At 44.5% G+C, this 27,332-nt stretch overlaps 2 protein-coding genes across 5 annotated transcripts in view; both read right to left on the bottom strand.

The window, feature by feature from the left end:
- Positions 1 to 27,332, bottom strand: part of mys (myospheroid) — a 233,752-nt gene that overhangs the window by 178,070 nt on the left and 28,350 nt on the right. The gene's annotated exons all lie outside the window — the stretch shown is intronic.
- On the bottom strand, positions 2,287 to 2,850 carry LOC136831040 (uncharacterized). The gene has a single exon (XM_067090984.1). The coding sequence runs from the start codon at positions 2,848 to 2,850 to the stop codon at positions 2,287 to 2,289; it is 564 nt and encodes a 187-aa protein (XP_066947085.1).

Raw genomic sequence — 27,332 nt, 5'->3', positions numbered from 1 at the left:
ACGCTAATCTGTTTTGGTTGAGGCGACGTGCCCCGCCCACTTTCGGGTGTAAGAGAAGGTACAACATAGCAAAGAGCTTCAATTTGTTTATGCCCTTATGTCCAAGTGAGGGGAGGCGGGTGGGCTCCGATCATGTAATTACTGGGTAAGTATATGTAAAACTTTATTTTATTATAAAAATGTCATTTTTATATGGCAACTTACCCAGTAATACATAGCTGATTCCCACATTGAATGGAGGTGGGAATGTTGGACATAACTATCCCAAAACATTATTAATAGTAATGAGTTTGAGAATAGAAATTTGCTAACATTGAATCCATGTTGTTGAACCTTACCTGATAAGAGAGCTGCTACAGGTAGATACTGCCTCTGGTTGGCGCTCATCTTATCCAGTAGGGGCGAGGCGATAAAGCCTTGGGGGCCTACTACTACTACAGTGGGTGCTTTGTAGCGATGGACTAATTTCCAAGGGCTAGCAAAGTACAACAAGATGCCCCTGCCAGGGCGCAGTACCACACAAAATAACCGGAGTAAACAGTCACCTTAACCACCAAAAAACAAACTAAAAACACCAATACCCAACCATAAAAACCAAAAGACTGGAGGGTACTCCAAGTACATAGTACTCCCAGGCTCCCCAAAAACTCAACACCTAAGCAAGGCAAAGAGATTAAAGAAAGGACATTGCTTTCTAAGTTTCCTCACCCAACACCACGCCAGCCATGCAAAATGGAACCACGGTACTGCATTGATCGTCACTAGTCTCAATATCCTTTAAATAATGCGATGCAAACACCCACTTGCACTTCCAAAACGTCGCTTGCACAATTGACGTGAGGGATAAATTGCACTTAAACGCCAAAGACGTAGCGACTGCTCCTATCTCATGGGGTTTTATCTTGTAAGCGGAGAGCAAGTCTTTGTTCACCATGGAATGTGCTTCTGAAATCAGATTCCTCAGAAAAAATGCCAGGGCATTCTTAGACAAGGGTCTAGAAAGATATTTCACAGAACACCAAAGGTTTCTTGAAGTACCACAAATGTCCTTTGTTCTGTGAAGATAAAACTTAAGGGCCCTTACTGGACAGAGAGTTCTTTCTTCTTCAGACGGACCCACTATCTCTGACAAGTTCTTGATCGTAAATGAACGAGGCCATGGATTTGATGGCGATTCATTCTTAGCCAGAAAGTCTAGGGAAAGGGAGCAAACTGCATTCCCTTGAGAAAATCCTGTTTCTGTCTAAAGCATGGATTTCACTGGACCTCTTAGCAGTGGCCAAGGTGACCAGAAAAAGAGTTTTCCTGGTTAGATCTCTTAAAGAGATAGATTGCATGGGCTCAAAACGTGAACTGGAAAGCCACGTCTAAGTTCCAGGACAGCAAAGGTTTTTCTTTAAACTTTGCAGTATCAAAGACTTAATAAGGTCAGACAAATCCTGGTTAGACAATAAGTCCATTCCTTTACGGCGGAAAACTGAGCTAAGCATAGCTCTGTAGCCTTTAATGGTAGAGGTGGAAAGTCCTTTAGTGGAGCGTAGGAACAGAAGAAAGTCTGCTATTTCCGCTACTGAGGTAACAGAAGAGGGCACGTTATTTCGTCTGCACCAGGACCTGAAGATGGACCATTTAGTCTGGTAGACATTATCTGATGTCTGTCTTCTACACTTCGCAATTGCGTCTGCAGCCGCTCTTGAAAAGCCCTTCTTTCGGAGCAGTTGCCTAACAGTTTGAATTCTGTTATGGCCAGAGCATGCACAGTCTTTTCGTCCAATCTTTTTCCTCCAAAGTCTTTTTGTCTGAGTCATTTTGTCCAAAGTTTTTTTGCCCATGAGGTTTTTGGTCCAGCGTCTATTTGTCCAATGATTCTTTAGTCCAGCGTCTTTTTCTCCGATTTTGTCTGCTTTTCTCTGCGAATTTGTTGGATTTTTTACATTAATTAAAGGTACATCCAGAAAATGAAAAACACAACAGAAAAAATCTAATATTTATTGCATACATTTATATATAAAAATTTAAAAAATAATATTTATTGCAGACATTTATACATATAAAAATATAATAATATTTACTGCAGACATTTATATATATAAAAAATAATATTTGTTGCAGACATTTATATATATATATATATACAGTATAAAAAAATATTTATTGCAGACATTTAGAAAGAGTGCAGGTTGTGAACAATAGCCTTTAAAAATTCCATTTTTTCAGAATCATCATAATGTGCAGCCAAAGTATGTATCCGCTGATTAATTTGCCTATATTTTTTTTGTTTATGTACTACTGTATATCCCCTCGGTGAATGTGAGTTATCTTGGTTTGAATCAAGCCAGTTTCATTCTCCAAACTTTTAATCAGCCGCCAAATATTAGGATGGGTTGCACCTAACTTTAATGATGAATGGTATCCTTCCAAAGCGTTATTTGTCCTTGGCAAGTTATTAACAATTCTGTTGTTAACATTCCATAATTCCATTGGAAATAACGGAGGTTCTCTTCTTCTCCTTCTGCCATGACCTCTCACTACACCCATATAGTTGACACCAAAGTAACTAATAAATTCTCCAGGAATTTCATCATCATCTGTTAGCTCTTCATAGGCTTCCTCAACATCAGCTACTGAAAGAAAGGCCAATGCCGAAAAGCACCTTACTTTTAAGCAGAAATCAGATTCACTTTTGTATTTTCCTCGTAATACTAAATCAGTAGTTTTCTGATATAATGATTGCCCTAAATGGAACAAACATCCCACTATTGAGCAATTTGGAAAAACAGAAGTGAATGCTCTATGAATGGCAATTTCAAAGTCTACCATCAGTTCACTTGGGTTAACCAAAGGTTGCATAATTTTCAACTGTGAAAATAGTCACCGATAAGTTGTCTGTTTTATTGGGTAACAAAGCATATAGTCACGGAAAACTGCTTTCTCCAATTTGCACATGAATACAGAATAGCTGCGCCCACTGATTAGGCGCACTCTTAAAAGTTCCGTCACATGACCATATAGCAAATGTTGCAAGGTCACTTAGTCCACTGTCAGTTGCAAATATTAAAATCCGGAGGGTACCCTGTGAGCCAGAGTCAAGTTGTAAAAACTGTTCCCCATTACTGATATTTCTAAATCTATCTGGGATTTCAAATCCATGTCTGGTGCTTGGAAGAGTAGGAATACTGTCGACAATTTTCCTGTGCTTATGGAGTGTTCGTGAAAGCACCGGGATGGAAGGAAGCTGAGCACAGGTGTTGTCATCAAGACTCATTACACTCTCTGATATAATGTTACACACACTATTTGAAATGCTTGCAACTGACTCATCCTTCACTTCAGCTACAGCGATTCTCGCTGCTACTAATGCTGCTTCTGCTGGATGTTTGTGCTCGGCTGACACACACAATTCTTGGAGTATCTTCTTGCATCACTGTGTGTATACGCACTGAGCACGATTTTCTAAGTTCACACTGCCAATAATCTTTTTCTAGTTTTACATTGTGGGAGTGAAAATCATAAATGTAGTTGTTTTCGTCAGCTACTTTCCTTTTTCCTTTTGATGACATTATAAATCTTGCCATTGTGTTGGCACTTCCTTTCGGTTTCATGGGCAAAAACTAAGTTTACTTAAATTTCCAAAACAAAACATTACTTCCATATTGGGAAATTGCTCTTAACAGCGACCTAACTACCGAGGAATCACTGGATTACCTAAAGACCAAACTACCAAGTTTTACATGTAGTCATTGACTAAATAGTCCAACAAAAGTCAAGGATATTGGACTAAAAGATACTGGACCAAAAAACTCATGGACAAAAAGATGTTGGACTAAAAAATCGTTGGACAAAGAGATGTTGGACCAAAAGGAATGGACAAGGAGACGTTGGACGAAGTGACGTAGAACAAAGAGGCATATAACCGGCCAGAGAAGACAGGTTTTGGTGGAACCGACAAAAGTGAGGTTGCCTGAGAAGTTGTTGCTTCTGTGGCAGCAGTCTCCGGAAGTCCGCAATAAATTCTAGTAGATCCGGGAACCACTCTTTTGTTGGCCAGAAGGGGGCTATCAAGATCATGGATAGGTTTTGATGAGACCGGAATTTGTTGATGACATGTCTCACTAAACTGAATGGGGGAAAGGCATACAGATCTTTGTTCGACCAACCCTACAACATTGCATCAGTCGCCCATGCCAAGGGATCTGGTACTGGTGAGCAGAAGAGAGAAAGTCGGTGATTCCTGGAGGACGCGAACAAATCTATCGTGGGTTTCCCCTAGAGCTTCCACAGATCCAGACAAACCAATGGGTCTAATGTCCATTCTGTGGGAAGGATCTGTTTTTGACGGCTCAATTCGTCTGCGAGAACGTTGAGTCTCCCCTCGATAAAATGTGTTGTCACTTGAGTGTCGTTCTGGTGTAACCAAAGAAGAAGACCCCTTGCCGCTTCACACAGGGAGAAAGAGTGGGTTCCCCCTTGTTTCTTGATGTACGCCAGTGCCATCGAGCTGTCTGAATGCACTGCTACTGTCCTCCCCAAATTTCTGACGCGAAGCACTGTAGGCCCAGAAATATCGCCTATAACTCTTTTACACTGATGTGCCAGTTTTGCTGTTCCTGAGATCAGGTCCCTGACACTTCTTTTAGCCTCAAAAAAGCTCCCCAAACTAGGTTCGACGCGTCTAAAAAGAACTCTAGGCTGGGGTTCAGAGGTTGAAGAGATTTCTCTTCTGATAGCCTCTTCCTGGAATTCCACCAACAAAGGTCCTCCTTGATTTCTACTGTTATCGGGAATACAAACGAGTCCAGAAGCTTTTTTCCTGTTCCAGCTGGCTCTGAGGAAGAATTGGAGAGGTCTCAGGTGAAATCTTCCCAGAGTGACGAATTGTTCTATGGATGACAGGGTGCCTAGAAGACTCATCCACTGATCGGCCGAGCTAAAGTTTACTTCCAGAAATTCTTCCACTGTCTGGAGACACTTTTCTATTCTCTTTGGGACTGGAAAAACCCGAAAATCCCGAGAGTTGATTGTCATTCATAAATAAGGAATCTCTTCAGAAGGTGTCAGTAGAGGTTGATGACAAGGCCCAATTCTTGGGCCAAGAGAAGAGTTGTGCGATTGTCCTCTGTACATTGAGCTTTCGAGCAGGAACGTAGTAGCCAGTCATCTAGATATAGGGAGATCTTTATCCCCTTCAAACGAAGCCATTTCACTAAGGGAGCCAATACCCTGGTAAACATTTGCAGCTCCATTGAGAGACCAAAGCACGGAGCATGAAATGGAACACCTTGTTCTGAAACACAAACCTGAGGTACTTTCTCGAATTCAGACGTACTGGAATGTGAAAGTACGCGTCCTGCATGTCGATGGATGCCATCCATTCTCCCTGGCGAATGGTTGCAAGGGCCGACTGGTTTGTTTCCATCTTGAATGTTGTCTTTTTGACAAAGACATTTAGAGCACTTACGTCCAAAACGGGTCTCCAGCCCCCCAATGACGTGGCCACTACAAAGAGACGGTTGTAGAATCCCGGAGAATGAATGTCCTCTACTACCTCAATAGCCTTTTTCTGAACAAGGGACTCAGACCTCAAGCAAGAGAGCAGCACATCTCTCTGAGCCTGGAGAGTAAGCTGTCAATTCAACTGGCTTGCTGATTACAGGCGGTTTGTTCAAAAAGGGAATAGTGTAGCCCTCCTTCTGGACAGACACTATCCAAGATTCTGCTCCCTTTTGTTCCCACCGTTCCCAAAAGTGGAGAGGCAGTGCTCCCACCTGAGTACAGAGGACTATGGTTTCATTTCTTGGAGTAAGACTTGGAAGAGGACTTCTTGATGGAACGCTGTGGGAAACGATTATATGATCTTGATCTAGTTTGGGACCAAAAACGGAAGCTCCGAAAGGGAGTAGGTTGCAGCGGAGACGACGATCTGGGAGGAAGAGTTGAAGAATCCTTGGGGCTTCTCGTAGATTGGGAGAGCAGGTCCTGAGTGTTCTTCTTCTGCAGGTCAGAGGCAATGTCTAGTACTATAGCCTGTGGAAAAAGATATGTCTTGTCCAAGGGGGAGACTAGGAGGGCCAATCTCTAAAACTGAGTGACGCCTTTCGAAGTAAAAGAACACCAAAGTTCTATTTTCTTAAGTACTCCCATGGCGTACAGACTAGCTAACTCCTGCGTACAATCGCGAATGTCCTTGTCAATACAGGCAAGTACTCCTCAGAGATCCCACGAGATTTCTTGTGGTAACAAGAAGCACTCTCTAAGTTTGCGCGCCAGAGCGCCCAACTGCCCAGTCTAGGAAGCTCATGACCTCAAACACTTTAAAAATATTCTTGACAAGGTACGCAAGTTCCGAGGCTGAAAACATAATTTTGGCTGAGGAGAATGCTGATCCCCTAGCCAAGTTGATAAGGCCGGAAAAGTCTCCCTGAGAGGAGGCAGAGACTCCCAGGGAAGGAGCTTCTCAGGTTATATAAAACCTGTAGGTTGATTGAGACAACTTGGAAGGTGGGAAACAAAAAACTGCTTTGCCTTGTTCCCTCTTCTCAGAAAACCACCCTTCTACTTCATCCAGTGCCTTCTTTGCTGAAGAGGAAAGAACCAATTTTGGTAATTTCGAAGAACCAACTGAGGGGGGGGCTTCCATAAAGAAAGTCGAAGCAGGAATGGAGGGAGTACCTGGCGAAAAGAAGCTTGGATAAGTTGCTAGCAGGAACCCGAACCACGCAGAGTACGCCGACGAAGGAGCATCTTCCTCTGGAACAACCTCTTCCTCAGAATAGACAGGAGAAAGCGATAAATCCGCTGTCGTCTGAGCTGTAGGAGGAGCCTTCTGAAGCAAACTGAGAATATTACCCAGTTTGCTCTGAATCGGGTCAACTGGAGGAGGAACAATGTCCGAGACGACACTACTAAGAAGCAGTGGAGGAGCGGGTGCCAATGGGTACTCAACCGCAAACAGGGGTTCGGGCGCTTCGACGCTAGTTGCTGGCCGCTCGGGCGGTGATTGTAGAGATGAAGGTGCTGGGTGCACAACTCCTGATGCAGTAGCTCCTTTATTCAACGATGAACATCTCTGCACCACAATGTGCTTTGGCGCCAATTTACGACCATCGTCAGAAGAAGCAGAAGAGAACTGTTCCGGGGTACCCCAGTGGCTACATGATGGGCACACTGAATCCTTACCCCCCTTACAAGGAACAGGGGAAGAAATCTCAAACTCCACTGCAAGCCTTTTCAGCAGGTGTGACTTGTTCACATAGTGCCGTGCACGCCTGGGACTAAAATCTTCTGAGCTGGAGGACATATAGTGAGCACTCACTTGAAGGCCTTTCCAATGGCCTTTGGTTGCAGTCTGGGACTCATCAACAGACTGAACCAAGGGGGCGACTGCTCGGGGGCAGACCCCACTGACCTCCCTTAGGCTGCCAGTTTGACTCCTCCCAGGTGCTGGTGAGTATGTCAGGGACCTTGGCCTAGGAGAATCGGCGGGCCGAACAGCCACCTCCTCCACTTCTACTGCACTTGCACTGGGCGCCACTGGGCGCTCTAACTCACTTTTATCCATTAGCAATTTCACCAATGACGCTAATTTAGCGATCGATTGCACAATCAACTCGAAGCGAGTGTTGATTTTCGACTCCAGACTGGCGATGGTGTTGGGGTCAGAAACATGAGAGCCAGGTAAAGGAGAGGGTTGCACAGGTAGAGGAGATAGAATGGGACTAGATATTACAGGTGCAATTGCATCCGACTTAGTGGATGAATCCTAACTAGCTAAAGCTTTACTAGAATCCCTAGCAATAGTTTTCCTCTTCCTATCTCTAGCTAGTTTCTTGAGATGTGAATCTAAAGTCTTCCACTTCTTTAAATCCCAGTCACTACATTCCTCACAACGTAAATCCACTGAACATGTTTGTCCCCTACATTGAACACAAACAGTGTGAGAGTAGTAAGATTCTTTAGTCAGTCTAGTATTGCAGCCTTTGCTACAATACCTAATACTAGAACTGCTGGGGCAAAGATTCGTAAACCAATGGTCAAAACTCGTCTAACACTAACCTTAATTATGCCGAAAGGCTACAAAAATAAATACTTCATGAATTGAAGATAGAGCAAACCACCAGCAAAGCATAAATTTCAAAATTCAAGCTGCTGCCAATCACACTCCTTCAACCACAGGCGGTAGAAACAAATTGAAGCTCTTTGCTATACTGTACCTTCTCTTACACCTGCAAGTGGGCGGGGCACGTCGCCATAACCAAAACAAATTAGCGTAACCCGCAATTTCAAAATTTCAAGCTGCCGGCTAAAAGAAACTAATAGCTATGTAATTACTGGGTAAGTTACTTATACAGAAATGATATTTTAATGATAAAATAAAGTTTGTTCATACTTACCTGGCAGATATATATAATCATAGCTGTATTCTCCGAAGTCCGACAGAATTCCAAAAACTCGCGGCACACGCAGTGGGGCCAGGTGGTTAGTACCCATTCCCGCCGCTGGGAGGCGGGTATCAGGAACCATTCCCATTTTCTATTCAGATTTTCTAGTGCCACTGTCTCCTGAGGGGAGGAGGGTGGGCACTATGATTAATATCTGCCAGGTGAAGTCATGAACAAACTTTATTTTATCATTAAAATATCATTTTGTTCATCACGACTACCTGTCAGATATATATAACTGAATCCCATATTGGAGGTGGGAAGAGACAGAATAGGATTTGGGAAACAAATGTGTAGTGATTGGCCTTGGTTCATACTTGTTAGCATAACAACCGTGATTACTGTCACCCAAGCCTGCTTCTGCTTTACTACAGTCCAGCAAGGTAGTGACCTATATGGCTGGTGAGTTCTAGATGATCTGTCTACGGGCGTGACCACAGTAGGACTAGATCATGAAGACCATACTGTGGCGAGCAAAAGGAGCAACGATAACACCTGACCGAGAGCATCAACAGGACCTGCGGAAGACGCCCAGATCAGGTGGAAGCCCCGTAACCAACTTACAGCTTCGATACCTCTCCTGGTCTGGGAGTCCGACAGAGTCAGGCCTATGTTAGCATAGCTGACTTCATGATTACCAATACCCAAGCCTGCTTCTGCTTTACTAGAGTCTCAGCAGGTAGTGATATCATTGGTGAGTTCTAGATGATCTGTCCACGGCGTGACCACAATGGGACTAGATCATAAGGCCATACTGTGAGGGCAAAAGGGCAGCGACCAACCACCTGACCTAGGCGTCCAACAGGTCCTGCCCGGAAGGGCGCCAGGTCGGGGAAGCCCCGTAACCCTCTTCTTGACTTTCGAGCATGCCTACTCCCTGAGCCTGGGAGTCCGACAGGGTCCAGGCCTAGAGCGTTATGGGACCGATCTGGCGTAAAAAAACAAAATCAAGATTAAAATATGCCTAACCTCTAAAGGATAGGATGAGTATCGCTCCTGCCATAACACTGTGTCTGCAGAGGCGACAACAGGTCCTGCGAAGGGCAGCCAGATGGTGAGGTACCTGTAACCCTCCTGTTGGCTCTGAGCTTGCCTCTCCCTGGTCTGGGAGTCCGACAGAAGTCCAGGCCTAGAGAAGTGTTATGGGCCGATCTGGAGTGCGAACGATATGGTCTAGCGAATAGCAGTCTTCATATGTGAATATTCCACGTCCATGAAGTAATGTAGGCGAACACCGGATAACCCGCCAGAAGGTGGTAGCCAGAAGATCGCTAAGGACATGTTCTTCTGTAAGCCACCGAGGATTGCAATGGCTCTAACCGTGAGCCTTAACTTCAAAAGACTCAAGTCACTGTCTTGAACGTCGGAAAGTGCGTCTAAAATGGTGCTTCTAAAAAAGAACGCCAGTGCATACTTAGAAAGAGGCAAATCCGGCCTCTAGACAGAGCACCTGAGCTGTCCGAGAAGGGCCTCGACTTTCACAGGTCTTCTGCAAATAAAATTTGAGAACCCTGACAGGACACGCGGCTCTTTCTGGTCCTTGTCCAGAGAATTTCCGTCATACCCTTGTCGAAGGTCCTGGGTAAGGGGTGACGGGTTCGTTTTAACCAGGGAACATAGGGCTTAGAGGCTGCATTATGGCCTCTAAAACCTACATGATTATGATAGCCTGAAGTTCACTAGCTCTCTTAGCGTGGCCAAGGCAGTTAGGAAAATAACCTTCTTGTCACATTCTTGAGGCCTTGAAGAAGGGCTGAGGTATTTGACATAAAAAATTTAGGGCGACACCCAGGTTCAGGGCGTCCTGGAATGAGTACCTTGACAGTCTCAAAGGATCTCAGAGATCATGAAGATCCTTGTTGTCGGCTGATAGTCTGAATGCAGTTAGAACTCTCAGAGCGGGGAGATTTGAGGTACCTTTGAAATGGGGCTGCCTGAGCAGATACCAGGGGCGTCCCACCTTAACCTCCACAGCTCCTGACATACTTCCTCGTGAAGGGTCCACTCAGTCGGTGAAGCTGGCGCTGTGGGTGACCGAGAAGGTCCTTGTGGGATATTCTCCACTCCTGCAGCGAACCTCGCAGGATACCATTGATCCCAGCGCATGGGCCCAAAGCAGGATTTCCTTCGCCAGGGCGAACAGGGACCGGGAACGAGTTCCTCCCTGTTTCTTGAGGTATGCCAGGGCTGTGGAGTTGTCTGAATTTACTTGTACGACTCGGCCTGACACTTGGCTCTTGAAGGATTGAAGGGCCAGCAGGATTGCCCCTAATTCCTTGAGATTGATGTGCAGGACACCTGTTACGCCTCTCCAGATGCCTGACACTTTCTCCCTCTAGTGTTGCTCCCCATCCTCCCCTGGGGCGTAGAGAAAGCAACACCAGGTCGGGGCTCTGGCGTAGAGAAACCCCTTCTGCCAACCTCGAGGGGTCGAGCCACTACCTCAGGTGAATCTTGAAAACGGGAGAGATCTTCAGGGTCTCCTCTAGATTCTCCTTGTCTATTCAGTTTTCCGCCAGGAAAAACTGGAGCGGCCTGAGATGAAGTCTTCCCAGGGAAACAAACTTCTCCAGAGAGGAAATGGTCCCCAGCAAACTCATCCATTCCCTCACCGAGCATATTTCCTTCCCTAGGAAGGATGAGACTTTTTCTAAGCATTGCTACTGACGTTCCTGGGATGGAAAAGCTTGAAAAGCCACTGAATCCATCTGAATCCCCAGCAGATGAGCGATGGACTCGTCGGGATCAGATAGGACTTTTCTCGTTCACTAGAAGTCCACAGGACTTTGTCAACTCTGAGTCAGCATTCAGGTCCTCCAGACACCTTGACTGTGGCAGAGCTCAGATAATTGTCGGCCAGATAAGCGAATACAGAATACCATGTGTTTCTCATGATAATCGTGAAGATCATGGGAGCTGTACTTAGCCGAAGCAAAGAGCTCTGCATTGAAACACTCTCGTCCCTAGTACAAACCTCATATGCTTCCTCGACTGAGGATGTATGGGAGCATAGTAAGCGTCCTCTAAGTCCAGAGCAACCATGAATCTCCTGGTCTTAATGCTCCCAAACAGACTGGGACATCTCCATGCGTGAACTTCTCCTTCATGAAGCGGTTCAGTCTGCGACATCTGAGGCTGGTCTCAATCCTCCCGACTGCTTGAACCCCAAGACAGTCAGGTTTGTAGAATCCTAGAGTCCAGCTCCAGGACTGCTCCACAACTCTTTCGAGCATTTGCTCTATGCTTCGAAAAGGATCAGTGCTTCTCTTGATGGAATAGGGACAACAGATCCCTGGGCGGCACGATGCACAGTGAGTCAAGAAAGGGATCTTATTTATACTCTCGATAACTTCAAGGGACAGGTGTCTGCCTCTTGCTCTCAGGCTCTGCAGAAAGCCTGGCTCCTACAGGTGTCTGGAGGCGCACAGTACTTCCTGCCCCAAAGGTTTTGGCGGGGCTCGCCTCCTAGAAAAAGACCTCTACCTCGGGGAGAAGATCTCGGAAAACCACTCACGAAAGGGCTTCTGCTTCCTGGAGGGTCTGACGACAAACGGCGTCAAAGGGACTGCGAGGCGTCTTGGCGAGTGGGCCAAAGGTCTTGGTGTGTCTCCTTCAAGCCTGGAGATCGCGAACAAGGACTGGGGGATTAGAGATGGCTCAGCGGGGAGAACAGCAAAGCCCTCTGCGGCCGGAGAAACTGACTTTGCAAAGGATGGCGTAAGGCATCTGGTGTTCCCAGGCGGTCACCATCAAATTACTGACCAGACCCAATGTTGCTTAACCGCTGATCGCCGCGAGGCGGTGCTCAACGTGTTATGGCCGTTGGCTGGTAGGGCCATGGGCTGTAAGTTACAGTACAAGGCCTCTTCAAGAGGAGCCCGATACAGAAATTTGGGAAGCCAGTTCCTCACGAACCATCCTGACTGCCTTGTCCATGCAGTTCAGCAACACGCTGGACAGCTCCCCAGGCAGTCAGTCGGGACTCCTAATCCCTGGCGTCTAGAGCCCCAAACACCAGTCCAGAAGTGAAGACCTCCATGGTTCCGAAACGGTCCTTTCAAATGGTGATCCGTCTCACGACATAGTCAGGACACTTTGGCAGCCGTGGGAGGACCTTCTAGGCGCGTCGACCAAGCTAGCGAGAAGAAGTCTCCCTGAGGCGTAGAACTCTTGAGCCGGCGTCCTCCCCGGTCTCTTACCACATACCTGCGCCGCGCTCAGCTTGGGCGGAGGGCAGGGCAAAAGAAGTCTTGCCTTGGGTCTTCGCACCCTCCCATCCAGGTGTTAACCTTCTTGAAGGCTATGCTACGTGCGCCAGAGAGCGAAGTCATCTTGACAAACCAGCTCTCTCGTCTAGAATGACAAACTACGAAGGAAGGAGAGAGAAGGGCGGGGACTGAAACTTGTGTAAACAAGTCCTTAAAGAAAGCCAGCTAACACCTGGTAGTCCCGTGGGCGAGGAAGGGGAGGCTGCTCAGGTTTACGAACTCCAACTCACAAGAGACTTCTCCTCTTCAATGGAAGCTTGAGAAGGCCTTCGCGGTCCAACATGAATGGGATCACGCTTCCGCGATCTTTGATTGCTCTGAAGCGTCGCCGGCACAACCAAAGTCTCGAGTCATCCGGCGCGTCTGCGACTGGCGAGGCGTCCTGGCGAGCAGCTACGAAGCGTCAGGATAGCTGCTAACGGAAGCGTCACGATGGCCAGTCCAGCGGCGTCACCATGCTTAGCGAGAGGAGCGTCCTGATGAGCAACTGAAGAGAGTCCGGAGATAGCACCTTCTTTGCCCTCACGCTGGCCGGTCAACCGGCGTCCTGCGGCTTGGCGAGCGTCTGACGGCAGCTACGGCGTCAGGATAGCTGCTTACGCCAAGCGTCCGCGGTGATAGCCGGTCCAGCCGGCGTCACCGCGGCAGCAAGAGGAAGCGTCTGGCGAGCAGCTACAGGCGTCAGGATAGCTGCTTGCGGGCGTCGCGATAGCGGTCCAACCGGCGTCCTACCACCGGCAGCGAGGCGTCTGGCGAGCAGCTACAGAAAGCGTCCAGGATTAGCTGCTGCCGGAGCGTCCGCGCTGCAGCAGGCGTCCGCGATGGCGATCAGCAAGCGGTGGCTCCGACTGAGAAATGAAGCATGCTTGACAGAAAGGCCCCCCAGTCAATATATTGTGAAATAGGCTACCTACTTGGGAAGTCTCAACTCCCGCTTAGCCTACGAGTACTAGAATTTGGCTCGCCTACGTTAGGCCGGTAGATATAAATCAGGCTCAGCGAGATAAAACCTATTCTCGTCGTTTTAACTAAAATTATGGTAGGTTATCTCCTCACCCTGACTAAAACTAATGTTTGATACCGACCTGAGTAAATTATGGCATCTTCTGCGTTTACCGTGCTACTTTGAACTCACGAAAGCGTTTGTTTACTTTTTACTAGGAGGCAGCCATTGCCTACGTGACGTCACTCTAGTCCCGCTGCTCTCGGGAGACTATCTCCAAAAACAAACCTTACATTTCCTTTAATAACTCCATAAGTGTTTGATTTTGTTGTAACAACATGAATTCTGATAACTTTATTAGACATATCTCTTCAGCGTCCGCCTTACGAGTCTGTTTTCCTGGCGTGCACTTTGATTGACAAGCGTTACTATTGTTTCTTCTTTATTGCCGGCTTGACTCGCTCAATCGCACCTCCATAATAGATAATATTTTGTTAGCCATCTTCCAGATGCAAAAAGGAGCACTATTAGTCGCGAGTGAAATCCTGAACTAATAAATTAGCAGGGTGGGAGGCAAAGTAAGCGAACATTTATCAAGCAAACCTCATGCATATAAAGTGAGGATCTAGCGAAACTTTCGGTAGCCTCACCTTAAACTCATTCACACAACATACAGAAGCAACTAGATCAGACATCATCAGAGCAATCAAAAGCAAATTCCACAAAAGCGTATATAATCACAATCAAAGACAAAAACCAAAAGTCAAATAGAATACTTAAGTGGAAAAATAACGAGTTTCGAAATCCAAGACGGAGTGCAGAAAACAGTTGTTGACAGTACGGCGACAGAAAATCTGAATAGAAAATGGGAATGGTTCCTGATACCACCAGCGGCGGGAATGAGTAGCCACCTGGCCCCTCACGTGTGCAGTTTTGGAATTCTGTCGGACTTCGGAGAATACAGCTATATATATATCTGACAGGTAAGTCGCATGAACAAAACATATTTTACCATAAATGCAAGAAAAAGATGGGGGGGTTGCTTTTTTGTTTTTAAGAGTAATTTATGGAGTTTATTTTGTTACATATATATGAAAATTAGGTAGATAATCTACTCTTTGTATAAAGTTTTCAGTTTAAAGTGTGGTGGTTGTTGTTTATAAGCATATTTAGTGTTTACAGCGGCAAATGAAAGTCTTGTAGCCTACTGAACTACATGTTGCATAAGAGAAAAAGAAAGGGGTTGCTTTTTTATTTTTGTTTTTAAGTGTATTTATGAAGTTTACTTTGTTACAAATATGGGAAAATAAGGTTGATGAGTGCTTTTTGCAAAAAGTTTTCAGTTTGAAGTGTGATGGTTGTTGTTTATAAGAATATTATGAGTTTACCACTATGCAGTACTGACAATGTTAAGTTAGGAAAGGTAGGGAGTTGCCCTTGCACACCCTTGATTTTTTTACTCACCCTCATCCAGATTTAGACATTATCCAATGAGCCCTTGGCTCTATTAATAAGGATAACTGAGGTATATATATATATATATATATATATATATATATATATATATATATATATATATATATATATATATATATATATATATATATATATATATATATATATATATATATATATATATATATATATATATATATATATATTATAATTTACAAGTCTTTCTTTGTGCCCTCCCCACCTTTTTATATTTGTTTATTGAGAATAAAGTTGTATATGGCGATCATTATTGACCTACAAAAATCAGAGCAAAGTTAACATTTTCAATCTGTCCTTTTTTACCTGGAACAGATATTGGGGTGACACAGGATAAAGGGGGCAAGGAGAGGAGACTGAATGCCACTCTCTTAAGCAGCTTAGCCCAACTAAGCTGCTTAAAACGCCTTCTAAAGGCAAATGCTAGCTGCCTGAATTGTCTATCTGCAGGCCACCTGGGAAGAAGACAACCGATCGCCACCTGGCAGAGTGACTGCTCGTTTGCACATGGCACCGACCCCTGGCCGCGTGCCATAAAAGGGCAGTAAGCAGTAAGCAGAGGCAGTCAGTCGTGTGAGCAGGAGACATGCAGGAGCAGTCGTAGGGGACAGCCATACATGCGGGGAAGTGATACATTTTGCTGAGAGACCCTTCATTCGCCCCCTCCGACTCCAGGCGACAGTAATCCTAGATGGCACCGGCATCCGTGTGATTGTCCCTCGTCCTTCTTCGCCAGAGACCCGCTTCCCATAAGGTAAAGTGCGAGTAAAGACTTTTCAGTCACGACAGTTTGCCCTTTAGAAAGTTCGGAGTGCCAGTGTTGCTTGTCCTTGGCTGGATTTATCCAGTGTAATTTCCAATGTCCTGTGTTGAGTGTAAAGTGGTCCATTCATTCCTCAGTCTTTGGCACCCTCCAGTGCAAACTAGAGTCATATTCGGTGTTATACTGTTCCTTTACTGGCGTGTAATGTAAATCTCTCTCGCCCAGAGGGACCTGATAGCAGTGGACTCATCTTGGATTGTGCCTTGCCTAGTCAAGACTCCAGTGAAGGATATTCAGGCATTGAAGCCCTTTATCAATTTGCTTATCCATTTTCCTTCAAATGCTCTGTTTTGCGTAATATAATTTCTTCGTTATCAGTGTTTACGTAACATTTCCTTATGAAGTGAGCCTTCAGCTCCCTAAATTCACCCCTTTCTAATTTTTTACGATTTCTTTACACAGTCCAGAACTCCAGGCCAATTAAATAAAGTTTCCGTTCTTGACTTGCCTTAAAATACCATAAACCCGGGAAATACGTAAAAATGGCGACCTGGCCTGGATCTCGTTTAGCAGTTGCATTTTCCCCTCTATCGTTGCTTCATTGCATTTCCACCTTCGCCAAATCAGCAATTAGCAAAGCTAAGCTGGAGTCTGAGGCAAATTCGAACCTGTTACCAAGAGCACAGACCAAGAGGTTTTCACGTAAGTAATGTGTTTATCTTAGCAAACTTTTTACAATGGAAGCTGTTCCTAGGAATAAGGAATAGGGACGCATGTATTCACTGGGAGAAGAGAACTGCCGTATTAGATTCATTAATGCACACCTTTCAGGATAGGTAGTTAGGAAATAACCAGTGCTAACCATTCTTTGCTTCCAGGAATAGTGCGAAATTCCTCTGTGCTAAAATCTTTGCCATATTTTTTTTGCTTCGAGGAATAGTGCGAAATTCCTCTGTGTTAAAATCTTTGCCATATTTTTTGCTTCAAGGAATAGTACGAAAGAAATTCCTCTGTGTTAAATTTTACTTTGCATTTCGGATTAGCGAATTATTTAGGCGCGAATAAATTCCCACGTGGGACAAGATGAAATCAGCTGGCATTGCTCTCTCTCAGTTTAGCTAAAAACTCGAATTAGGTGTTAGGAAAGCGAAATTTTGAACTCCACTTCTAGGGAAAATTACTAGGTCATCTTTGCTGTACCTCCTCTCATCCCGGGAAATTCCCCGGAGTCCCAGACACTATAAATGAAGCAGGTCCATTCACAGAATCTAAAAAGATAACCCGGTGAGTGTCAATCGACCTTCCTCCCCCGCCCCGCCCTGCCCGCGTGTGTGCCCTACTTTTCTCTCAACCAAAATTTTTGGGGTTTTATCCACGTTAGCAATTTCTAAGTCTAAGGACAAATCGTATTTTCCAAGTCCTACAGACAACCAAATAAAATTCTCCATCGCAGGAGCGAGAATTTCTCAACCAAATTGAGTCTTAAAGAGACTCTAAAAATTCTAATAATACTTGAAGCGAATTTCTAATTCTACAGGAAAACCAAATTCCAAGTCTAAGGGCTCTAAAAAAATTCTACGTCGCAAGAGGTGAGAATTTCTAACTCCCTACCGGAAAACCAAATTCAGAGTCTTAAGGGTACCACTAAATTTCTAAATCGCAAATGAGAATTTCTAATTCCTACAGGAAACTAAAATCAAGTCCTTTTGAAGGACATTATATTAGTGTATTTCACCTGCGTCTAAGCCCTTACGGGACTGATCATTCCAGTTCGTTAGAACAAAGCGTTGATTTCCGTTAAGAAGCTGGCCGAAATCGGCGTGACATAAAATCAGTTACATCTTCAGGCATATGTTAAAATTAGTTACTTCCCCGAACAACCCGTCTTACTCAGACATATTAAATTTTATACGAAGTCTCCTCAGACTTGCTGATCAATTGTCTTATTCAAGACCGATCCATACTCCTTCAGTCGGAACAACTGAGTGTTTCAGATTCCTGCAACTGAGTCTTTTCAGGCATATTTGATTCGCTAGAGGGTCCAGTCCATATAACCATTATTTCAAGATGGCTACTACCAGAGCCCAATAAAATGAGGACTTCAAATTTACATGTCCGCTGGAAGGACATGGGACACTATCCCAGGAACCCAAGCTCTGAGGGCTAGGTTCAGAGCGAGTGGGCGATGCCAGAGGCGGAGAGAGAGAAGGAAAGAATCACCCAAGAGGCAGAGAGGGAGAAGGAACAGGAAGGGAGAGAGAGAGAAAGAATTGCCCAAGAGAGAAGAGAGGAGTTAGGACGTCAAGAGAGAGAGAAAGAACGAATCACCCAAGAAAAATGGGAGGAGAGAGAATGGGAAGAACGAGAGAAAGAACAGACCGAGAGAAAGAATGGCAAGAGAGGGAGCGACAGCGTGCCCATGAGCTCCAGATGTTAGAACAACAGAACGCCACTCCCCCTCCTGCAGCGGGAATGAGTGCCCTCAGCCAAGCTCACTCGTTCATGCCAAAATGGACAGGTCGAACCTGAAGTATGGCAGAAGGGCCCAGCAGGTCTGGAGTGCTGCAACCTCTCCCCCAGCGGAACTCTCCTTGTTCTAACTAAATTCCTGGGAGAGGCACTTGTTGCCTACCACGCCTTCGGCTGAGAATGGGAACCCTGGGAAGCCATTATGCCAAGCAATTCTGAAGGTATGCGAGATTACCCCAAGCGGTGGAGAGGCGTTGGAAGAGCAGCCAAGAGAAGCAGCCAGGCTTGGTCAACTGGGCGTACCATTCTAATGAGCGTTAATGATAAACTCCCGAGTCCGAAGGAGCCACTAAGCGCCGCCAAAGTGCTCGAGATTTAAATTTTAGCAATTTCCTGTGCTCGCCCTCCTGCCCTCGCCACTCATGTAGTGGAAAAGTAACCAATACTCACAGTGTTGCTGGATGCTGAATGTGGAGACTCACCACCCTCCCAAGAAGGATCCATGGGGCGGAAGATAAATCCCCCACCCCTCCTCGGAGGATCAAATTCCCAAGATAGAATTCGGGCCAAGCCCTAACTTGCCATTATTTGGAAGAAAGACGGGGGCATTCACTCTGAGCAGTGCGAAACAAGCAGCGCCCGCTCTCCCCGGACAACCACCCAATAACTGCGTGCCGCCCTCCACAGGGCAACTGCGGAAAGACTTTAGCCAAACCTTTTGCAGGCGTGCAGGTTTATGGCCATTCTCCTCATGAAGTAAATGCCTAACAATAACAAATCAAAGCCTCCCGCCGTCGCCTTGGCTGTCCCTGCAAATTCCAGGCATTGGGCCCTCCATGAAGGCTATATGTGGCCCCTCCCAGAGGCAGCTACCCCACGCGCCGAGTCAAGGCGTTCGATGACTCGGGTGCGCAAATCTTCCTCATACAAAGGGACAGCGTTTCCTATGGAGCTATCGTCAATAGATGAAAACTCGTCACGATCGAGGGAGTAAATCAATTTAAAATGATACTCCCTACAGTTCAACTGAGTCTGGAGACCTCATCAATCAAAAAATTTGCAACCTTGCGATAAGCCATCTCCCAAGTGGCTATGTCATCCTGGAACAGGACTTTCAGTCCCCACAGAAATCATGACAATCTAGGGGTCCACATTCCCCAACTCATTCCTTGAACGCGAGTAATCCTCCCCCGCTTCTCCCTCAGTCAAGACTGGCGCCTCCTGGGTACCATGAGGGCGTGCAGTCCCTACCGAATGCCACCTGATACGATGTGTGATGGCCCCTTCAATGATTCCGATCAATTCCAGTGCCTTCGCCTCAGTGCCAGTGCCAGGGCCCCAATCAGATCTCCCTCCCGGAGATGCCAGAATTCCTGCCAGTGCCACTTGCATGCACTGAGCAGTGCCAACTCCACACGTCCATCCTGGCGATGAGCACAAGAAACCTCCTGATAGTGCCTGACTTTGCCTTGGTGCCCGGCACCAGAGCACAACCCCAATCTCCATTCAAGGGATTCAACTCAGGACCCCCCTCTCTTCTCCCGGCCTGGCACCGCTACCAGCGTCAGTAAGAGAGACGGTTCCTCTCGACCCGCCTTGGATTCACCTTAAGGTCGGCCTGCGCCTTTCCCGTGCCTGAGTTGGTCGTGATACCTGTAGGCCTTTCCCGCGCCCCGACCGCCTCTGCCTCGGTCGTCGCAGACACAATCGCAGTCAAGTTCTGCCATCTCTCACATGGCGATGAACTCCAAAATGCACGACGGATTAAAAGGTAGAACAAGCGCTAAGAAAACTCCTCGCGTCAGTTCGCGCAGCTGGCCCAGGTGGCACTCCATACACCTCTGGTCTTTGAGCCTCTGCTTCCCCGGCCAGGCGACTGTCCAAGTAGAAGAGGTTAAGTAGCCCAGATTACCATGGGTAGGAATTTCTGGGTAGTTCAAAAGAGCTCTCGGCTCCCCTGGCACCTGTGCCACCATCTCATCTTGAAAGGTCTTGGCACCTCTAATCCAGAAGAGGATCTCAAGACCCTCCACTATCTTCTTCCGTTCCTCTGGAACTTCTATCCCTTATCTTTCTCTATTAATCTTTTCTTAAATTATCACCACCAGAGGCAATTAAATATGGGATACCATTCCCCTCAAAATGCATAAATCATTGAGAATAACAAAGTGGGAAGTGGCATGCCCTTGCGCCCCTACCTTGGCACAGGGCATGCGTGTCAGCTCTTCCTGGAAGAGTGGCGCCCTTTGAGTTCCCGCACCAGCCCTGGGGCTGAGAGATGATCCGGGCCGTAATCTATAGGCGAAGGACGGTAATTCCTGCATAACACAATAAGTACCTCACTCCTATTGCACCCCATGGCTCTTCTGCCAACATCATTTACTCTTTTATTTGTTTATTTATTTTCTGTTGTAATGAATTACGAGTCATAAACTCCTGCCCTACCGTGATTTTAATGCCACCTTCGTAAAATCAAGGAACATGTTCGCCTCTCATATCGGTCCGCGTTTTCCATTAGCAACTATCCTGTTCATTTCCTTTTTATTTTTTTTTCCCTAAGAACTCTATTTTGTCCCAGGCAGCCTGCGTCTTTTGTCTGCTTATCCCCATCATAACACTAGTAAGTATCTATTTATAGCCTGTACCAGTATGGAGGTAGATAGCATAAAATTAGTGTGGTTTAAAGTTAGCGAATTAAACTACATGAATATAAATAGCCACAACAAGTCCCCAGTGTGAGGACAGGTAACTGTAGAGTTAGCGAATTAGTATCATCATTACAATATCACGTAAAATTATCATTTACAAAAATAAAAGCTGTGTTATCATTTACACCACCTCTTCAGAGCATACTAACTGCATGCCTTGTTTATTTAGAATTAAGGAACTTATATGTAAATTAATTCTTAAATTTTGTCTCCTGCCTCAAAATTATCTTGTCCTCGTAATCTTAAAGTAACGTAAACAGTAAATTTGAAGAAATTAATGGGCCATGTTAAAGTAGTTTAATATTAATGTGTTGGAAATATATAAAGTGAAGCTTCTTTCCATTTTTCATGTGGGGTTAAGTAAAGTAAAAGTTTTCCATATTCTTGTTGGGAGAAGAGTAAAGTAAACCAGCTGTGCCGACTTCTTGAATGTCAACATACAATCTCGAATGAAGGCTCATATGTTATCTTCTGTGGGGAGCTATTATAATTTACAAGATGTCGCTGCACAGTGCGCCTCCCCCCCGACCTTATTTACCCTTTGTTTAATTGAGAATAAATTCAACGCCGCATGGCCGATCGTATTTGACCTAGAAATCAGAGCAAAGTTATCAACATTTCGATCTGTCCTTCTTTTTACCTGGAACAGATATTGAGATGACACAGATAAAAAGGGGCAAGGAGAGGAGACTGAATGCCACTCCCTTAAGCAGCTTAGCCCAACTAAGCTGCTTAAAACAACCTTTCTAAAGGCAAAGTAAGCTGCCTGAATTGTCTATCTGCAGGCCACCTGGGAAGAGGCAACCGATCACCAACCACCTGGCAAGTGACACTTTGTTTGCACATGGCACCGACCCCTGGCCGCGTGCCTTAAAAAGGCAGTAAGCAGAGGCAGTTAGTCGTGTGAGCAGGAGACATGCAGGAGCAGTCGTAGGGGACAGCCATACACGCGGGTGAGTGATACATTTTGCTGAGAGACCCTTCATTCGCCCCCTCCGACTCCAGGCGACAGTAATCCTAGACGGCACCGGCATCCGTGTGATCGTCCCTCGTCCTTCTTCGCCAGAGACCCGCTTCCCATAAGATAAAGTGCGAGTAAAGACTTTTCAGTCACGACAGTTTGCCCTTTAGAAAGTTCGGAGTGCCAGTATTTTGCTTCTGTCCCTGTGCCAGTTTATCCAGTGCCATTTCCAATATCCTGTGTTCGAGTGTAAAGTGGTCATTCATTCCTCGACTCTTTGGCACCCTCCTTTACTGGCATGTAATGTGTAAATCTCTCTTGCAGAGGGACCTATTCGCATGGACTCATCTTGGACTGTGCCTTGCCCTTAGTCAAGACTCCAGTAGAAGGATCTTCAGGCATTGCAAGCCCTTTATCAATTTACTTATCCATTTTCCCTTCAAATGCTTTCTTTTGTAAATATAATTCTTTAATTTATCACAAGTGTTTACGTAACATTTCCTTATAAAGTAGAGCCTTCAGCTCCTAAATTCACCTCTTTTTCTTATTTTTTTTACGATTTCCCTTTACGCAAGTCAGAACTCCAAGGCCAATTAAATAAAGTTTCCATTGCCAGCCTGTAAAAATACCATAAGCCCCGGGAAATATGTAAAAAAAAAAAAATAAATATATATATATATATATATATATATATATATATATATATATATATATATATATATATATATATATATATATATATATATATATATATATATATATATATATATATATATATATATATATATATATATATATATATATATATATATATATATATATATATATATATATAATACACACACACACACATATATATATATATATATATATACAGGCAGTCCCCCGGTTAACGGGGCTCGGTTAACAGCGATCAGGTTTTATGGGGCTTGTCTAGCGACGAAAAATCGGCAATTTTCGCGCGCCGAAATCGCCGATTTCGCTTATTGGCGCTGATAATTGGCTATTGGCGCCAATACATACCTAACAGAGGCGCCGATAACCGAAAAACCGAAAATCGGCGCTTTTCTGCCAAAAAATTGCCAAAAGCGCTAAATTGCCGACCGGTTAGCGGTGATTTTCGGTTATCATCACACCCTCGGAAACAGAACCCCGCCGCTAACCGGGGTCTGCCTGTATATATACATATATTGTGTGTGTATAAAACTGAATCACAATAATTTGGAACGCTATGAATATATAAATCAAGACCAAATCCACAAAGGAAAGAGAAACAACAGAGTGCTGCGAGGCCTTTCAACTTATAGTCCTTTGCTTAGCAGTCCTTTACTTAGCAGACTGAAGAAATATGAAAATGGCATTTTTATAATAAAATAGTTTTATATATACTTACCAAGTAATTACATAGCTATTAGTTTCTATTAACTGGCAGCCAGAATTTTGAAACTGGCGGTAGGGCTACTTTGTTTTGGCGAGAGGCCCTGCCCACTTTCGGGGTAAGAGAGGAACCAGCTTAGCAAATGATCTCAGTGTGTTTATGCCTTCCTAACCATGCGAGGGGAGGAGGGAGAGCTTTGATTATGTAATTACTAGGTAAGTATATAAAAAAACTTTATTTCATTATAAAAATGTCACTTTGTAGGAGGTGGGATGCATGGATTATCCATCTTAATACATTAAAAATTTTAATGTAAAAGAAATGAATTACTAGCATTAGCTAAAATGCTTGCTGGTTCCTTACCTGTTGAGAGAGCTGCTATGAAAATGAAAGTACTGCCTCTGGATGGCGCTCATCTCAACGTATAGTGGCGTGGCGGTGTAGCCAGGTGTTACCTGCTAAATTAGCAGGATTCCTTTGTTGCAAAGGAGTTTCCAACTGCACACAAAGAATAACACAGTTGCCCCTGCCCTGGGCACAGTACCAAAAAACAAAACTAGAGAATAAAAAACACAATCGCCTATAGCCAAACATTAAAGTACTGTACACCATTACCCAACCATTTGTAGACAAAAGCTAGTGAGCACTCCAAATACAAAGTACCCCCAGCTCCCCTACAACTCGACACCATGAATCAAGACGTAAAAAATACGAAGGATGAAGGAAGACTTCCTACACTCCTTCTCCCAACACCAACAATCAAAATAGGACCCAAGGTAATGCAATTTTCATAGTTTCAATGTCACGCAAATAATGAGTTGCAAACATCGATTTGCATTTCCAAAATGTTTGTACAATAGAGGTAATAGACAAATTATGCCTAAAAGCCAGGAACATGGCAACTGCCCTCACTTCAAGCGCTTTAACTTTCACTACGGGCTACGCATCCTCCTCAATTTGAGAGTGAGCCTCTAGAATTAGATCCTTAATAAAAAAATGCCAAGGCATTTTTTGAAAGAGGGCGAGAGGGATTCTTTACTGCGCACCACCAAAGGTTGCTCGAAGGCCCACAGACCTTTTCTGTTCTCAGTAAATGGTATTTCAATGCCCTAACAGGGCAGAGAGTTCTCTCTACATCCTCTGGAACTAGAATATCAAACTTTTAATAATAAATGAACAATGCCAGGGATTGGAAGTGGACTCATTCTTAGCTAAGAATCCTAAGGTAAATGAGCATTGAGGAAACAGTCAGACTTTCATTAGGGACAAGAGGAAGAAATAGCTTTTCAAGAATTAAAAGATTTCACTCACTAGTACTGAACTGTTAGCTTATCCAAAATTTGACTGACCACTTCTAGTAAACACCAACACGAGCAGTATAGTTACTGGGGGAGTAATTTCTCAAGTTGACAATGCAGGGAATGAAAAACTGATTTGTTTTGCATCACGAGCATTAAAAGGGGCAGAGAAGAGTTACAGTACCTTCGATAGAGAGGCACTGGCAAGTCTATGGATGCTGGAGGGACATCACTACTTTTTGCTGGGGCATGAAGTCAAAATATACACAATCATCGCCCACTGAGAGATTTGTTCAAGAAAGGGGATTTAACCACTCACCACGCTCGTTGGACTGATTGGCTGTTGAGAGTTTGATATCGTGGGATTTGAACATATAGCAGGAAAAACAAATAAAGTAGCTGATGCTCTCTCTCTCCAGGAGTGTCATAATGGGAGTTACAACTCGAACAGCAAAGAGAGAGGAACAGCGACGAAAGAAACAGTTGCACGCCTCAGAGGCACCCAATGTAGAAAGCGGGAATAACTTGGAAACTCAAGAGTTAGGGAGAGAGAGAGAAGAAGTGCAGAAAGTGGGAATAACTTGGTAACTCAAGAGTTAGGGAGAGAGAGAGAAGAAGTGCAAGTCGATGTAAGTCCCTATGCAGGGCATATAGGTATAGAAAGGTTCCTCAAGAGGGCATGAGAATCCTTTTTTTGGGTAGGGATGAAAAAAGACACGGTAAAATTCATCTCCCAGTGCCACATCTGTAATACCACGAAAAACCATAGACATATTATTCTGAAGGCTCGAATGTGGCCAGTGGAGCCAATCAAATTTGCCAGAGTACACACTGATGTGGTAGGACCCTTCCCCCCAAAAGGGGACGGGCAATTCAGGTATGTGTGTGTGATGGCGGATGTGTTCACACGGTATATGCACACGTATGTGACGGTGGATAAACTGGCGCTATCAGTTGCCAGAGTTTTGAGTTCAGTCACAGTGAAGTTTGGCTGTCCCTGTGCGTTAATCAGTGACAATGGATGTGAGTTTATTAACGAAGTAATAAAAGACCTAACAAAAATGCTGAATGTAGAACATTTCACGATCACCTCTTACCAACCTTCAGCCAATGGGTCAGTTGAATCCCATAATAGAGAAGTAACAAATATATTGAAATATTTATTAGCAGACAGTCCGAATCAGTGGGTAGAGATGTTGCCAATGGCGGAACTTGCACTTAATATGGCGTATAACAGCTCCATAAGAGATATCTCGTATTTTTTAGTGTATGGACAGGACCCTCCTTTGCCATATACTGTGATCATGGACCCTAGAACTTTACCATTATATAGTGTCGAACAATACCGGGTGATGTTCTGTAACCTGACCCGAAGAGTGTTTCAGACAAGGCAGACGCTTCTGTTGATGGCCAAGCCAATGAAAAGTATCAAAGAAATATGATCTGAAAAGGCTGCAACCCAGGAAACATAAACTCGAATCCGCCTACTTAGGACCGTATTGTGTGAAATAAATTAAAAACGACACCCCGGTGATCCAGCATATTAAAACCGGTGTCCAAGGTGAGTACCACTTATCAAACATGCATACCGTCAAAGATGTCTTGATGTGGCACCTGAATAAGCCAGTACCCCCTGTTCCAGGGACTGCCTGGCTATCTGAGGGAGGAGATTGAAGATGATGTGCAAGCATGTCTGGGGATCATTAATAGTGCACCCAATGCACATACGGACGAAGGTTACAAATATTGGTGTTGTGCCGTCGTGACAAGAAAACATCGTCAACATGTCTATGTACTTGCATTCCATGTTATTCCATTTTTTTATGGTTGATTTTATTCATGTCTATTTGATGTCATTTGTTCTTTTTATTCAATTTCAGTGATTTTTACAAAATTATTTGGTCTTGATTGATAATATATAATTTGTTTTTTGTCTTGTTTTATTAATTGAATTGAAGGTTATTGCCCTCCAATTTTAAGAAAATTGTGTTAATGTGTGGAGGTAAAAATTATTATTCCATTGATCCTATATAATTCCCTTTACAAAAAAAAAATCATAGCAATGTGATGCATGGAATTCAGAACCCTGTAAACTGCCAATTATAACCACGCAATTTGACCCTGGCTTGCTAAGTTTTAGTTTTTGTTTCTGCATGAATTATTGATAACATATGTCGGGCAGTATGGCAGTATACAAATAGCAGAGAGAGAGAGAGAGAGAGAGAGAGAGAGAGAGAGAGAGAGAGAGAGAGAGAGAGAGAGAGAGAACTTTTACGGGGGAGTGGTGAACTGATTTATATAGAAATTCATGTTTGAGACGTAAGGAAAATCTGCTAGTTGTTTGTATGCATTTGTGATCAGAGAGATACTGCTGATTCGTCGAACGCCATATGATCGTTGGGGTTTGGTGTGGGCAATTCAAATGAGTGCCATACATCGAAGACCCTTATTGGTTCCTTTCAATTATAAGAGATCAATCAGCTGAAGTCTATGACCTAAGCAAGTTCATTTTGAAAAGTTAATACAGTAAACCACCCGTATTCAAGGAAAACCCTCTAAAAATGCTTATACCTGAGTATTCTAATAGTTTTATCATCAAAAGTGCATTTAGTCAT

This window comes from Macrobrachium rosenbergii, chromosome 48 (genome assembly GCF_040412425.1).
Source record: "Macrobrachium rosenbergii isolate ZJJX-2024 chromosome 48, ASM4041242v1, whole genome shotgun sequence".
In the NCBI taxonomy this organism is placed as follows: domain Eukaryota; kingdom Metazoa; phylum Arthropoda; class Malacostraca; order Decapoda; family Palaemonidae; genus Macrobrachium; species Macrobrachium rosenbergii.
The sequence above is the reverse complement of the archived record's forward strand: the minus strand, read 5'-3'. Positions and strand labels throughout refer to the sequence as shown.